General features: G+C 45.8%; 2 protein-coding genes across 2 annotated transcripts; both read right to left on the bottom strand.

Annotated features, from left to right (window-relative positions):
- Positions 1 to 78: 78 nt before the first annotated feature.
- Positions 79 to 10,052, bottom strand: ATP6V0E1 (ATPase H+ transporting V0 subunit e1). The gene is made up of 4 exons (XM_005523676.3): positions 9,918 to 10,052; positions 8,238 to 8,285; positions 3,159 to 3,285; positions 79 to 596 (listed from the first exon to the last, which is right to left on the bottom strand). Exons 1-3 carry the CDS (start codon positions 10,019 to 10,021, stop codon positions 3,192 to 3,194), a joined length of 246 nt encoding a protein of 81 aa, XP_005523733.1. The 5' UTR covers positions 10,022 to 10,052; the 3' UTR covers positions 79 to 596; positions 3,159 to 3,191.
- A 1,171-nt stretch (positions 10,053 to 11,223) lies between these two features.
- Positions 11,224 to 14,444, bottom strand: RPL26L1 (ribosomal protein L26 like 1). The gene is made up of 3 exons (XM_005523677.3): positions 14,272 to 14,444; positions 13,289 to 13,429; positions 11,224 to 11,395 (listed from the first exon to the last, which is right to left on the bottom strand). Exons 1-3 carry the CDS (start codon positions 14,437 to 14,439, stop codon positions 11,267 to 11,269), a joined length of 438 nt encoding a protein of 145 aa, XP_005523734.1. The 5' UTR covers positions 14,440 to 14,444; the 3' UTR covers positions 11,224 to 11,266.
- Positions 14,445 to 16,321: the final 1,877 nt, after the last annotated feature.

Below are 16,321 nucleotides of genomic sequence, written 5' to 3'. Positions count from 1 at the left end.
ATCTAAATATCCTCAGCTCAACTCCAAGATTCCAATTAAACCCACAGAAAAGTAACAGTTAAACATGGCACAAGAACATTTTGTATCAAGCAGAGGATTAGTTTTATTTCCAGGCATGAGAAATTTAAGGCCAGATTTCTCAAGAATACAATTCATTTGAAAAAGAACATAAAATAAAATAAAGAATTGCCATCAGCACGTGATATCACTGTTTTTCCTCTCCTCACACAGTTTATTGCACACATTTGTGTCCAGTGCAAACAGAACAGGGGTGAACAGCAAAATGACGGACGAGCTAAGACCTGCAAATATAAAGTGTCATTACAGAAAAAATGAACAGGAAATGAGATTCCATGACCCGTAAAAATAGAAATTTTCATCACACCTGGAGTTAACAGTCAAAAATTGACAGTACCAAAGAGGAGTATAAATTGCATTAGGCACTCTGTTAAATGAAATAGTAGGAAAAAACACAGAGCTTTGAAGAAGCCACTTGAAGAACATTAGAAAGGTTAAGGCATTACTGCAGGCTTCGTATCCAACCAGCTACGGAAAGGGCACCTTTGGGTCACTGGAGTTTTTCATCTCTTCTTCACCTGCAAAGCAAGAGGCAACTTCATTATTCCCTTCCACGGAGACACGTTGCTAATTAAAGGCCTGGCTGTTAACCACAGCTATTTCCATTCCACCAATGCACTGAGCAATGGTCAAGAACTGGAGATAATTCATCTGTGTGGATGTTTTCTTAGCAGTTTCATTTCTGAAGTTACTGCAAGTAGTTTTAGTTACATTCTAAGCTGGTAGAACAACTATTTCCCTCAAATGTTTTCACTGCTGTAACAGCACCCAGGGAGCTGGATGACAGCCCTTCTCCACTTGCACAAAGTTCCTGCTCTGAGAACACAGAGTGTGAATTCACCAAGCTAAGGAGAAAAGGCAGTGTTGGAGCACAGTTTGGAGGAGTCCACAGCCTGGATTCACCACGGCTACAGAGCTCTGTGTGCTCTCACAGCTGCCATCCAGGCCATTAACTCAGTGATCTATCAACTGAATTGCTATAAAATCATCCCTTGGATGGGAGGGAGACTGCCTGAAAACACAGAGCAAACTTGTGGAATTTGGCACAGATCAATCAAGCCAGCATATGCAGAGTTCCTCAGCAGAAGACGAGCTCACTGAGGCATTTTCAGGCTGCTCAGTTGGTAAAGTAAAGTAAGTTTGCTTTAATCATCCTTATTTTTAAAGATCTTTCCACTTTGGGAGTTAGCACTTCATTCTCTTTGCATTTTCCATACTAATCCACCCAAACCTCAACTGAAAGGAACAGGAGGCAGAAACAAGTATAGTACGTGTCCCCTGAATGCTGGAAAAGCACATCTCAAAATCCAGAAATAACTGGTTGCTACACTGATGGGAATCCATGCAGTGTCAGAGAGATATCGCAGCTCTTATCAGATGGAATCTCACTCCCAGCTCCTGCCTAGGCACAAACTCCACAAGAGCAAGGACAGGACATGGAGCACCTCAGCCCTGCAATAACACTCAAACAACACTCTAGTGGTGTGACCTGTGACAACGCATTTCAAGCAACAAAGAACAGATATTTGAGGATTATTATATGCTTTTACTTCTCTAAACCTTTTTTTTTTTTTCCAGAGACAACAACCTTAATTTTACTCCAAAATCAAGCCAATAAAATCAGATGAAAGGTTAAAACAAACTCCTTCATGTAACACAACATGTGCTATGCAGGGCTGAAATGCTCCATTAATGAGTTTAAAAATGACAGCTCCTCAGAAACTCTGCAGTCATCCTCAAACACACAAGTTCCCTCTCTTCCTTGGTACAAATTTAACTCCAGCTCTCTGGAAAATCCTTCTGAATTGGAGGGGAAAGGCCTGATTCTGTTAGCAGGAGTCCAGAGGTTGTCTCTCCTCCTGCCTCTCCTTGCTGGTTTCAACACACAGATCGTGAAGCCAAATTTTTATGTCCAGATAACTCCAATTTCAGATCCCAGGCAACTGAATCATCCTATGGGATTCAGGGATCTTTGTGCCCATTACCAAAACACACTGTTCTCTGTTTTAGCTAACTAATTATATGTTAGCACCCAAGCAGTGAAAATGCTCCTAGGAAATTCTGCTTGACTGACTTTGCTAATTACAGGCCTGGAGTTGAAGCAGGGCCAAGTCTACCTTTAGTTTCTGCTTGGTGCTTAAAAGGAGCTGCAGACACACACAGGCCCAGTCTGACAACGTCCCAATTCACAGGAAGCATTCTCTGAAACTGGGGAGCAGATGTCCAGGACACTTCACAGAAAGCATTTAACAGAGCTATAACATCAATTGTCACTGCCTGCTGCACCGAACTGAGACTGTGTGGTGCAAAGACCAAAAAAAAAAGTGTTTAATTATTCAGTTACCAGCTTAAAAACTATAATCATGGCTGCTTGTTTCCACATTTCCTTCATTTGAACCTTCAATTCCAAATGCTGCCCTCCTGGACAAGCCCAACAGCATTAAGGTACTTTTAGTACAATACTTTATTTTTGCTGGCCCTGTCAAAAAGCCCAGGAACTGCAAGAACCACATTCCAGCAGCACTGCCCAGATAGCAACCACCAGGTTCACCTGGGATTAAAGCTGCACACAGGCTGTCATTAAAAACAAAATAAAGCATCAAGCTGTGAGCTCAGGAGATAAAGAACATTCTAATGGCAGCTCCCAGTCCAACTTCCCAGATGAATGAGGGAAATGCTGTGTTGCCTTGGAAATCAGGACAGGTCTTAGATTAAATGGTAGCAGGCTTGAGGAGAGGTTTAACAATTGCTAAAGATTAGGAAATCCACTTATGTTAGCTATTAAAAAACACCCCAGTCCAATTATATTTTTTTTAAGTAATGTTTTGTTCTCCTTACAAACCTCTGAACACAGCACCACACGCCAGGATAGAAAGAAAAATAACTGCCAATAATTCAGTTCAAGCTTTTCATGTATCCAGTCAAGACTAACATCCAAAATGTTTTGTTGCAGCCTACAGAAAGACAGATTTCTCCTACAAAAGACCTGCAGTAGTTGGAGCACACTGCTCACATTGCTATTCAATGTCTCCTTAAGCTTTAACAGAACCAAAAATATCAATAAATCTGATCATACTCACCTGTCAATGAACTGCAGCACAGCACACACATCCTTAAGGCCAGTGATATTTAAGATACCAGATTGTTTCATTGCTTAACTGCGGCCCAAAGAGAGGGTTGAGTTGAGCCAGAATTGCAATCAGCCAACTGCAAGACAACCCCCCAAGCCAACAGAGACAAATCAGCCAAATGGCAACTTGTGACAACAGAAAGGTTGTCCAAACACCAGGACTATCAAAGAAAAGGCTATTTCAGGAAGGTTTAGGTTCAAATAAAAATTCTACTCATACACAAGGACCAGCCACCAAAGTTATGGCACCAAATCACTCTGCAAGTGAAATAGATTGTCCTGTTCAACTGAAAGCAACACAAAACCACCTGACAGCATTGCCCTCACACCTCTCTTTTGACAGGAAAGTGTTTTGAGACACATGAAACTCAGGTATTTGGAGACTCAGAAGATGGAAACATGAAAGAGACAGACCTTTTTTTCAGTGCCTTTGAAGCATCCCTTAAACAACAACTTCTGAGAAACATCCTCTCTATCATTTGCTTCTCAGTGCACAACGACCTGCCCTTGTAGACATGGTATATTTTTCAGAGACTTAACAAAAGTGAATTTAAACCTGGCACAGAGGTCAAGAAACAAGGACCTGAAGCAAAAGGGTACAAAAGAGTACAAAGAAGACAAAAAAATCACCCCACAAGAACCCAAATATGATACAAATCCCAGCATAGCAGCCTTGTCACTGGAGCAGAGCACAAACTAACACTGCAGAAGCCATAGCCAGAACTGAGAACAAGAGGAATGCAGTTTGTGGAAAATATCCAGGAAAGCTAAACAGAAATAAATATTCCACTGTTAAAAGATATATTTGCTTTGTAAACGTTACAAGAGTCAGAAAAAGCAATGGATGCTTCCATGGATTTAAATCTATGTTAAATACTAACTATATAAACACATTTAGTGAACACACTGGCTCATCTGTCTGCTATTTCTAGAATGCTTTGTAAGGAGGAGAAAAAGCAGAGCAGCTTTGTAATGGGAGCTGCCACAAATGTATCAGAGTGCTTAGGCAGTCATGGAAAATTCCACACAAACCTTGATGCTCTGACCAGCAAACCAAGTGCAGGTCGGCTGCAAAATGCCTGCAACAGCCACAGGCAAAAGATATGGGTCAGACTTAAAGAAAACACATCAATCCTCTTCAAATTTACCAATATTTCTTGGCAATGCCCCTTTCAGTTTTGCACGGGGTAGGACTCCAGTTAAAACAAGGAGCTGAGCCTGCAGCAGTCCATCAGTCACACAAGCCTTGGAACACGTAGCAGGCTCTACAAAGGAATTAAAACATCAGCAAGACACCACTGAGAGCAGCCAAAAACCTTTAGGTTGACACGTTTCTACTTTGCTGTCCAAAGCAGTGACAACAATGTATTTTGAGACCATGGTGTTAAATCTACTTAAGGGAAAAACGAATCAGCTCTTAAAAATTATCACGGAATTTCTTCTGCGAGGGTTAATTTTTCATATCCAACAGACAGATCCAAAGAGCACTGTGCCATCTGCCTCCAGCATCCTGAAGTAACACAAGTGGGAGGAGGGTAGAACACTAAAAGCCTGTTAAAGCACATTATTCCTTTTGTCACTGCAGAGCAGGAAGGAACTCCACGCACGAATCTCTCACCTCTCGCTGCTTCCCAAGCTCAGGCCCAGCATGGCTGTGAATTAAATGAGCTGGGAGCACATTCAGAATCTCAACCTATGTAACCAGGCTTTGGGAAAAGCAGCGTGGAGGTTTCAAAAGGCATTTGTTGGGGCCGTGCTGGATACCCGAGCTCGGAGCCAGGGTGGCATTAGGGCAGCAGCACATTCCTCCTCCCTGCTCTGCGAGGGCTGAGGAATTTAAAGCAGTTGTTAGGCTGAAACTGCCTTGCATTCAAGGTTAGTCGTGAAAAAGCTTTTCCCATGTTTTGCTTAAGTGATGCTGCTTTATACAATAATCCAGTGTGACAACAAAACGCAGCGTCCTGAGTAAAACAAACCTCTGTATCCAAGATGCAATATTCCAGAGCTGCTAAAAGCAGGTATGGCATTCGAGCCACCCACAGGTCCTTAAATTCTACCAGATCCCTCTTAGAACAGTTACTGTTAATTATCCAGCTCAGACGAGGAAATTAAAGTCCCTTCTGCTGTACCAGAGAGATTTTTTAAAAGGTCTTCCCACCACAACTGCCATCTGTCTGCGCTCGCGTTACAAATTAAGGTCCTGCTATCTCTGTTTAAATGTCAATTTGGGCATCCATATTTTAATCCTGTTAGAATCAGTAGCAAATAATATCATTTTCCAAGCACCCTGTCCTCTGTTAGGACATGATGACACTGCTCAGGAACTGCTTTGTGCACAGAAAAATAGATTTAGACTCTGATAGTACCTCACAATATGGTGTAACCTCTAATTTCTGCAGCAGTAACTCCTGAGACTTTGCCTAAGATTTTATGAGGTTCCTGGGAATGGGTTATTCTTCAAAAAGCTGCTGGGTACAGGATCTGCACACAAATTAGATGTAAATATCTTCCACAGAACAACCAAATGAATCCCATGTAATCAATACGGTTATTCAAAATTATGACTGTTAAATCGAAATACAGATGAAACAGCTTTAAGATGAAATCTGACTGACTTCAAATCCAGTTCAGTGGTGTTTAATGAAGAGAGGAAATTGTTTTTTTCCCTATTTTCTACTGGAAAGGTAACTCAAAGATATGAAAGCAGGTCTAGCAGAGGCTGAACAGCTGTACAGAGCAGCACAGAACAGCACCAGCCACCTGGCTAAGGACACACAAATACCCAGCACTGCAGGAATTATTTGAATTCTAACATATTCAGTGAGGAGCCCTCAGGAAAAAATTCTTTTGGCTTCCTTCAAGACTGGTATGAAAAATTAATCTCTTTCTTTAATCATCCAAAATTAAGGTCTTAAATGTTTTCAGTGCCTCCTCCCCAAAAAGGGAAGGATACGAGAACAATAAATGTGTTTAAATAAAACAGAGGGAAAAAGGCTGGACCAGATCTTCTGAGGTCCTTTCCAACCAAGGCTATTCTACAGTTTTATACAGAATAAATGAACAAATAAAAAAAGAAAACCTGTGATGAGGCAAGTTCTATCTTGCAACATGAGGAGAAAAATCTGCTTTTTGTTGCATTCTGGCAAGCAGATACTACAAATGCAATTTATGTGTTGAGAGTTGAAAACATTCTGAGATTTTGCTGCTTTTTTTTTTTTTCAAAGTATAACTGGAGAAAGCCAAAGTAAATTCAGAAGACAAGTAAGAGCCCACAAAATTACCAAAGAACTGCTGGACATGCAAGAGCAGTTTATAAAACATGTTAATGACAGTAGGCTTTATAATGGATCTGTTTAGATAAAATAATCAGCTAAACCTACAAGTCAAATAGGACTGTACATTTGAAGAGTTCATAGAATTCAGCCAAAATTTAAGAAATTCTACAACAAATACATTTCATATCGTAATCCAGAGGATGTTGCAGATGCCACATGGCCTCTACTTCAAGGAAAACTCTCCCTCAAAGAATAAAGACACCAAACCCTAAACTTCCAGGGTTTTAGAAGAGTGAGACATTATTTCTGAAGAAAAAACCCAAGTGAGAACTTTAAATTTAAACAAAACCAAAGCAAAGCTCAACTCTCTTCCTAATTAAAACCCATCCAACTACTTACTGTAACAAAAGTGCAACAATCCAGTAAGAATCACTAAAAAAATTGCCCTTTCTCAGCCAAACATTTGGGATCTGTTATGAGACTGGCCTGCTACAAACTTCATGTGCAGGGCAAGGAGACCTTCACAGCACCGAGATGCCCAAAATTCAATCCCAAATTCAAGCTGCTTGCACAAATTCTCAAATTTCTATATTCACTCAGCAAAACTTCAATTTAAAAACTTCTGTGAATGCAAAACAGACCAGATTTGCTGGACTTTTACAGTTAAGCAAAAGTGAATTCTTAGGAGTTCACATATCAAATACTCTGAATAGAAATAACTTTTCTAGAGTCTGACCTGATATTAACCCTGAATATCACACTATTAACCTGAACCAAACCTATGTAAGTTGTACCACAATCCAGCCCAACAGGCTTCTCCAGGAACATGTCAATACTGAGTTGCATTTCTCTAAATATTCATTTTAAATTCCTTTGAATAGCAAAAATAATGCCTAAATAGTTCAAAAAAGTACAAAATCCAATCAGGTTCAAATGGAACTCCAAATAGTATTTTTTATAACAAGTTAACCCTTAAGATCAAACCAGACATTTACCACTTTACTCTCCATAACAAATTCTTTCCAAGTTATTTCTGCACAGCAGTTTTTTGGTTTTTTTTTTTTTTAACAAGATCAGTCTTTACAGTCTTTAAAAAGAGAGAAAAACACAACCAAGCTTTGTCTTGCAGCCTCCAGCTACAGCTGGCTTAAATCCTGATAAAAAAAAAAACATTATATGAAGAGCTCTCAAGAAGTCACTTTGTTATTGCTACTAAATCTCCTACAGAAAGGAGGCAGCCTCAAAATACACTGTGCATTTAAACAGAAATGATCTTAATATATCAAAGTCTCACTAAAAAGAACCACCATGCAGCAGCCTTTCCACCCACCACCCTACCAGATTTTGAGAACATATTCAAGGAATGTAAAAGAAAAACTGTTCAGTGGGTTTGAATTAGTATTACCTTAGAATTAAAGTGGAAAGGAAAAAGGCAAAAAAAGCCTAAGAATCAGGAAAATCTTAGAATTGGACAAGTATCATCATACTTGTGAGCAAATGAGGCAGGAACTGGAGAGGAAGAATAGCAAGTCCAGTCAGAGGACAACAAGAGGGATTCAGGTTCTTTTTAATTCACTATTTTCCAACAGGAAAATTTCTTCAGCACACAGAATTCCAAGAGCTGTCAAAGAATGTGTCCAAATCTCTGTGACACATTCAAAAAGCTTCTAATTGTTCTGAGGCTATAAAAAAGGAACTTGTGATTACAACAGGAGTGAGCCTTGCTTAAGAGGCAGGACATTATTTGTACTTACAACAGGTAGCAGCAAACAGCACAGGTCACCAGCATGGTGTTGATAACTCTGCCAAGAGGAAGGAGAAATGTGATCAGGTGTGGTGTTGTGACTGTCCACAAGAGCGACAGGAAAAACCCCCCCCAGCAAACAAGGACAAGTTTAACTTTGATCATATGAAAGATGACTCAACATCAGTGTTCTGCCTTCTTCCAGCTGAGTAAACTGCAGAGGCTCAGATCTGCAGGACTGACACAGCTCTGCCAAGCACTTTACAGCTGGATTTAACAAAATCACTGTGAACAGCAGCAAAATGTGATGCAGTGTCCTTCACATTAGTGAACCACTGAGGCTGGATGCACACAACAAACACCGTCTCCCCTTGCAGAATTCTATTTAAGGAAAATTTTAGTGTCAAACTGTCACTTTTAATTTTATATAATGATTGAGGGGTTTACAAACTGAATACAAAATAAAACCTCAAAGCTGTAGTGTAAAATTTTCTTGGTGAAACACAACTGTGTCAGAAACCACCGGAAAGCTGAAAAGAAGGAAGAACCAAGCTCTTAAAATTGAAAATGGCAAAACTGCAGCTACACACACACAGATGGGTTTGAAATGGGAGGAAAGGAAATGAGATTTTCTAACAGTGATTTCTGCAGTTCATGGAACTCAGTGGCAAAGTGGAGTGGATTTTTCTTTTTAAATTATAAAAAGGCATTTCCATCTATATATTTCCTCCCCTAACTCATGGTAGGTCAGGAACTTCTGTTGGTGAGGCACAGAATTCCTACACTCCCAGGCCTGGAAGCCATTTTTCCAAGGTATTTCTGAGGACAGGCACGTGTCCAGGCATAAAACACACACCAGGTTTGAAAGTGAGGCAGGAAATGTCAGAGCTGGAGGAATACTGAGGATTTAGATAAAGAACTGAGAGAAAAGGCAGTTGGTACCTGTGGAGTAGAAGGAGTATCAGAGAGAGGAAGAGAGATTAAGAAGCCATTATCTCCTAGAGAAAAGAGAAAGACAAAAACTTGTCTGTTTTTAATCTGAGCAGCCACAACCACTGCAGGAAAAACCTCAGTTTAGAAGCCCTGCTGTTGTCCTCAGCTACAAGGGCACCAGCACGCATTTAACCCAGAAATCCACTAGTGCAGCCTTTCCAGTCTCACCCAGTGTGAAACCAGAGGACGGTGGAATAAGTTAGGAAAGGTCAAGCAAGGAAAGAAAGAGGAAGTTGTTACTCAAATACCGCCTGACAATGAACCACCTTGACACAGGACGTTCGGTCTGCAGAGGTTTCACAGAACGGTTTGGGTTGGAATAGACCTTAAACCTCATCTCGTTCCACCCCCTGCCACGGCAGGGACACCTTCCGCTATCCCAGGCTGCTTCGAGCCCCATCCAACCTGGCCTTGGGCACTTCCAGGGATCCAGGGGCAGCCACAGCTTCTCTGGGTCCCCAGGGGCTCCGGGGGCACCGTCTGGCTCTGGCAGCCGCAGACGGGAGCAGGGGGACGGCCCAGGCCGGTCCGTGCTGCGCCAGCGCTGCGCCGGGAGCCCGCGGGGCTGCGGCGGCGCCGGGCCCGGGCAACCTCGGGGCGCCTCAGGGCTCCGGGGACGCCTCCGCCAGGGCCTCCCCCCACCGCCGCGGGGACGGAAGGGAAGGTGCCCGGTGCCCGCCGCCCCCCGGTCACTCACCCGCGGTTCGGCCCCTTGGGTACGAGCCAGGGCAGGACGCCGCCGACCACCCCCCAGAACACGCTCATGACGATGATGGGCACCGCGAGGCCGCCGTACGCCATGGCCGCGCTCCGAGGGGCGAGGGGGCGGGGCCTCTCGCCACGCCCCTCACCGCGCCCGCCAATCAGCGCCCGCTACGTCACCGGGACCGGCGGGAGCGCGCGGTGTGAGGGCCATGGGGCCGCGGGAGCGCGCGGAATAGGATCGGGGACTGCTGTAGGATCGGGACTGCCGTGGGATCGGGTCCGATGGGATCGGGACTGCTGTAGGATCGGGCCCGATGGGATCGGGGTTGCTGCGGGATCGGGGTTGCTGTGGGATCGAGGCCACTGTGGGATCCCCGGCCCGGCTCCCCATCCCCTACAGGCTGTCCTCCCTACAGGGGACACGAAGCTCCTGCCGGGCCAGGGCTGGCTCTGAGCTCCTCGGGGAACTGGGGATGAGGGACACCATCCCACAGAGCAGCTCCACACCTGGAAAGGTCCCGGTAATAAACCTCACAGAATTCCTCAAACACCCACTCAAGGTGAAGAAATTTCCTATTAAGCAGCACGAACCGGAGGGACAAAACCTCTGAGCCTTCATGAGAGAAACACGCTCACAGACCACAGAACACACCTTCACTGCCAGGCCTGTGAATGGCTTTTAAAACACAATTTTCCTCGAGTGCCAGCATCCTCTGTTTTAGATTGCATTGTTGTTGAGGCAGATGAATTTCTTTCCCTCTGTACCAGCAATCAGAGAGCCATTCACTGAGCCAGTGAATTCACTTAACTGCTGGGCTGCTTTCAACACAGCAGCAACTCTCAATTACGGAGGTACAAAGGGACAGGAAAAAACTCCTCACAGAGAATTCGTCCAAAATAGCACCAACAACAGCCCTGAGACTGCTTCACCCCATCCCTCCCCAAATCAGTCAGCTCTGCCTCCATAAACTTGTCCTCAAGCTCTGCCATTAATATAAGACCTGAATTAATTATATATTCAGTGCACAGAATTAACATGTTAATATTAGAAAAAACGTGGACACATTTAATGAAGAGACAAATACAATTACTGTTAAGGTGGGTGTTTCAGGATTGCACTGCTCTTTCAGGTTGGTTGAAATATTTCTTTACAAGGAAAAAACAGGGTTTTTAACAGTAAAAACAGGTACAAAGTTTTTAAATTTAACATCTTTTTTTTACAAAGTCAAAAAACAAGAAGGAATATTTAAATGCTGAGTACGACACATCAAGATTTTTGAAAGAAGACACACAAGGGGTTGAATTTTAGCATTTTTTTAATGGTGTCAATCAGGAAACCATCTATTCTTGCATCTTCTCAATTGTCTCCTCCTTGTACTTGCCCTTCTCCTTGCCAACCTGGCGGGACTTGGCTTTACGCTCCAAGATCTTCTTGCGGTCCTTGTCCAGCTTTAGCCTGGTGATCACCACCTGGAGAGAGCACAAGGAATTCAGGGTCCCTGTCCAGAGGGAAGAACAGCAACCAACACCAAATCCACCTGAGCCACAGCACAGAGCTGATCCCATCTCCACAAAGGCAGCAGTTAAAGATGGCCTGGGACACTTCCAGGGATCCAGGGGCAGCCACAGCTTTTCCAGGCACCCTTTGCCTCCCAGGGAAGAATTTATCCAAAAAGTCCTGTTCCTGCCTCCTCAAAATGGCAAAGAAATTTAAAGCACTACTTGGAAAACAGATCTAACAAGCAAATCCTGTAATTCCCATATAGGCACATTTTCTCCTTCATTCCTTGTGCATTTAGGTCTCTCTTAATTCCCACCTCTTTGCTCTGGAGACGTACAAACTGTTCACACAGCCCACTGCAAGTCTGTACCAAAACACTCCTCTGCTCTCTTTGCATTAATAACCAGAATCTTTATGCAAAGCTTTATTGAGGTCTAGTTTCTAATTAATGAAAATTTTCAGAGGGTGAAGAACCGGCAAAGAATTTGGTTTCTCTCGCTGCTATTCAGAACAGATACATGCACTAGCTCCACCACAATGTCACCTTGTCAGTCAGATGTTGTAGCTGCACACAAGTCGTGATGTTTTGGAATAATTGTGCCCTCCCTCTGCTGACCATGCCAACCATTTACACCAGAAAACCTGCTACAACTGGATTTTTTCCACCAACACTTCAATCTTTGTGCCCACATGGCAAGGCTGAAGCAGACTGAATTCATCTGCTTCAAACCAGGTTTTGGCAAGTTCTTGTGTTTAGCTTGAAATGTTTCCTGTTATGATGTGAACAGGCTTAGCCTGGTTTTCACCAGCTCTTAAAACCTCAGGCTAAGCCCAGATTCAGGATTCAGTTCACAATTGCCTGCAAGAACAATCACAATTCTGAGCATCTATTTAAGCCTCTCCAACACCTCCTCATCCAGTGCAAGTGCCACATAGCAAAGATAAAGGATTGTTTTAAGTGATCCATTTTGTGCTTTGAAAACATCAGTCTCCTCAAAGATGTATTTTAGCAAGATTACGAAGTGTTTTAGCAACTTTCTAGTCCTAGAAACAATGAGGAGTTTGTGGCTGCAACTCACATCTCTGCTCATGACACCCTAACATTTCCTTGAGACAGCATCTCCATTCCTTATTCACAGAATGGTTTGGCTTGGAGAGAACCTAAAGATTATCCTGTTCTTGGCAGGGACACCTTCCACTGTCCCAGGCTGCTCCAAGCCCTGTCCAACCTGGCCTTGGGCACTTCCAGGGATCCAGGGGCAGCCACAGCTGCTCTGGGCACCTGTGCCAGGGCCTGCCCACCCTCATGGAAAACAATTCCTTCCCAATATCCCATCTAACCCTGCTCTGGCAGTTAAAGCCAACCCCCCTTGTCCTGTCACTCCAGGCCCTTAAAATTCTCTCTCCATCTTGTAGCTCCATCAGGCACTAAAAAGCCACAATTGTGTCACCCCAAATCTTCTCCTGTCCAGGCTGAACAATCCCAGCTCTCCCAGCCTTTCCTCCCAGCAGAGCTGCTCCATCCTTCTGCTCATCCTGGAGCCTCCTCTGGGCTCTCTGCAGCAGCTCCAGGTGCTCCCTGTGCTGGTCCCAGGCTGGGGCAGCTCTGCAGGTGAGGTCTCACCTGAGCAGGGCACAGGGACACAATCCCAGCCCCTTCCCTGCTGCCCACGCTGGGGGATCAGCCCAGGGCATGGGGGGCTCCAGGGGGCCAAGGCAGGTCCAGCTCTCCCCAAGCAGCACCCCCAGATCCTCCCAGGGCTGCTCCACCTGCTGATCCCGGGGGTTGCCCTGAGCCAGGTGCATTCCCACCCCTTGGTGCAGAGTTCTACCCCATCCCAGAGCCCCCAGGTGCCCCATACCTTGCTGGGGTGGATGCCCACGTGCACGGTGGTGCCGTTGGCCTTCTCCCGCTGCACGCGCTCGATGTAGATCACGTATTTCTTCCTGTACACCTGCACCACCTTCCCGATCTGCTGCCCCTTGTAGTGTCCTCGGACCACCTGCACACAGCAAACACGCTGAGCCACGCCCCAAAAACACCCCATCTCACAAACTGTGACTGAACCACCCAGCTGAGCTGCACAGGATGCACCCCCAACTCTGCTCCCTGCACACACACAAGCCACAAAGACATGAGTGACTGGACAATTTCAGCATTACTAACATGGAACATCAGGATTGTGCTTCTCCCCCATTTTCCCTGCAGTAAATCTTAATGAGAGAACTCTTTTTAACAGCTTTTACCCTAATTTTTCACCTATCATTGTGTTTTATATAAAAAAGCCACTCAGCTTGGACCCATTTCTAATCTAATCTTTCAAATATCACAGGTAGCAAACAGTCTATAAAAAATGAACAATTCTTTGCTTTGTGTTTTATTGTTGGAAGTTTTTAGCTCAGCATAATGATCAATTCACGTAGCTGAAATGCTTGTGCTCCTGGTATCATCCTTGTCACTGAGGTCAATTTAAGAAACACTTGATAGCCCAAGTCATGACTTGATTAATTTAGATTATTTCTGCCATGCTCCAGGGCAAAGCTCCAGCACCAATATGAGTTTGTCTTGTCCTTCCCTTTGCACAGGCTGCACATGAAAGCAGAATCCTAGAATCAGCTGGCTTGGAAAACACCTCCAAGATCATGAAATCCAAATTATGACCCATCCCCAGCCAGGAGCACGGAGTGCCACATCCAGTCGTTCCTTGGACACCTCCAGGGATGGGCACTCCAAACCTCCCAGGGCAGTTCCAAGGCCTGAGCTCCTTTTCCATGGAGAAATTCCTCCTGGAAACTCCACAGAGAGGAGTTCAGGTGTGACAGAGCAGCTGGGGCAGGGCAGTACCTGGACCTCGTCGTCCTTGCGGATGGGCATGGAGCGCACGTTGTACTTCTGGCGCAGCTCCTTGGACAGGGGCGAGGACATGATTTTCCTGCGGATGTGGGAGGGGGCATTGAAATGCCTTTTGCGGTTCTTGCTGCGGTCCGAGGTCACAAAGGGGTTGAACTTCATTTTGGCTGAAATAAAAAACACCCCAACAGCTGGAGAGGTGCTCACAGCACACACACTACATTTCATCACCCATGCCCACAGAGTCTGCCGCGACACAAAAAAAACAATTTCAACTATTTTTAATCCCACCACTGATCAACAAACCCTGATATCCCTCCAAGTAAGGCTGAAGCCTCTTTCCTTCCTGACAGTGAGTGACACATGTGCACATCAGACCATCCTTCCAGTCCCAAACTCCCCGTCCTCAGCACTCAGGACAGCTGGGTCCTGCCCCGCAGTCACATCACTCTCATTTATATCCGTGTATAAAAATCTCTATTTTGGGCTTGCAGAGAGGAGTCGCACTGCCCCAGCACCTCCAATAATGCTCCTCACCAGAGCGTACAGGTAACACATCTGCAAATCCGAGCTACTTCTGGCCTTTCCACAATGTTAACAACTGCACTACAGCACTGCCACGGACACCGACAGCAAAGGATAAATTAAGTCAGGGATAAATTAAATTAAATGTTTGGTTTTGCTCAATTCCGCAAGTTTTTAGTGCACGCACTGGTGCCTCCCATGCGGGCTGGGCTGCGGTAACTCAGAAATGCATCAGGAAAGCGCAGCCTGAAGGAGGCCGAGCTCCCCCCGGAGCCCGAGCTCTCCCCGTCCCGCAGCTCCGGGAGGGCCCCCGGCCACCCGAGCCCCTTCCCGGTCCCTGCCGCTGCCCCGCGGAGGCTCCGCCGGCCGGAGATGGCCCCGATGGCCCCGGATGGCCGCGGATGGCGGCTCCCGGTTCCTCACCCGCTGCCGCCGCCGCGCCGCCAGCCCGGAAAAGGAGTCAGGAGCGCTTCCGCTTCCGCTTCCGCCAGAGCCACGGCAGCGCCCCCTGGCGGCCGGAGGGCACAGCGGGGACGGAGCGGGGACAGACCCGGGACAGAGCGGGGACAGACCCGGGACAAACCTTATAGAGCTGGGACAGAGCCGGGGCACAGCTCGGTGAGAGCCAGGACACACGTGGGACACACCCAGGACACAGCTGGAACAGACCCGGGACACACCTGAGCATCATCCCTGCTGCCCACCTGAGCATCATACCCCGGTACCCACCTGGCACCACCTCCTGGTACCCATTTGGGCATCACCCGCGGTGCAGGACCTGCCACCCACCCGGGCACTGTCCCCATCCATCCTCACCCGGGCACTGTCCCCATCCTCAGCCGGGCACTGTCTCCATCCTCAGCCGGGCACTGTCCCCATCCTCACCTGGACATCCCTCTCTCCACTCAGCCCTCCCCTGCTGTTCACCAGCAGTCACTTCTCTCCACGAATGAGGGTGAAAACTGGTTCCTCCTGCCCAGCCCATGTCCCTCAGCCCCCAGGGACACCAGGGACACTGGTCCCATGTCCCTCAGCTCCCAGGGACACAAATTCCCCTTCTGCCAGGTTCAAATTCCCCTGCTCCAGTGTCACTGTCACCTGCATCCCTGTCCCCGTAAAGCAGCTCACCTGCACAAACCAGTTCCCTTTCAGGTAAATGTGGCCCTACTACATCTTTTTGGGACAGAGATTAATTTATTCTCAGTGAAAATTGGTAGAAATTATCCAATTAATTGGCTGAGACACAGCTTGGTTTGGTTTGGCTTGGGTTTTTATAAAGATAGGCTGGGAAAGTTTGGGACCGAGTTGTACCAGGCTGGGATTTGGACAAACACCTTTATTTACCATTTATAGAACAAGGGACTTTCAGCACCAGCCCATCACTTGTGGAAATGTGAGTTCCAAACACTGGAACAGGCTTCTCTTCCTTCACAAAGATCCACACCAACATAAAGGGAATTTATTCCTTAAGATGGTGTAGAGATCTTGAGCCCAAGCTCACTGTGTTGCAACCCTTTAC

Source organism: Pseudopodoces humilis, chromosome 17 (genome assembly GCF_049639895.1).
Source record: "Pseudopodoces humilis isolate 2021_Gansu_Grassland_sample_001 chromosome 17, ASM4963989v1, whole genome shotgun sequence".
In the NCBI taxonomy this organism is placed as follows: Eukaryota; Metazoa; Chordata; class Aves; order Passeriformes; family Paridae; genus Pseudopodoces; species Pseudopodoces humilis.
Note: the sequence above shows the minus strand (reverse complement) of the source record. Positions and strands in the feature narration are given on the sequence as shown.

Coding starts and splice junctions, on each gene's coding strand:
- ATP6V0E1 (XM_005523676.3), bottom strand. CDS start 10,021: ATGGCGTACGGCGGCCTCGCGGTGCCCATCATCGTCATGAGCGTGTTC. Junction 8,286..9,917: donor CCCAAGGGGCCGAACCGCGG/GTGAGTGACCGG, acceptor TCCTCTTGGCAG/AGTTATCAACACCATGCTGG. Junction 3,286..8,237: donor GCTGTTTGCTGCTACCTGTT/GTAAGTACAAAT, acceptor GTTGTCTTGCAG/TTGGCTGATTGCAATTCTGG.
- RPL26L1 (XM_005523677.3), bottom strand. CDS start 14,439: ATGAAGTTCAACCCCTTTGTGACCTCGGACCGCAGCAAGAACCGCAAA. Junction 13,430..14,271: donor GCAAGGACGACGAGGTCCAG/GTACTGCCCTGC, acceptor TGCTGTGTGCAG/GTGGTCCGAGGACACTACAA. Junction 11,396..13,288: donor TGGGCATCCACCCCAGCAAG/GTATGGGGCACC, acceptor TGCTCTCTCCAG/GTGGTGATCACCAGGCTAAA.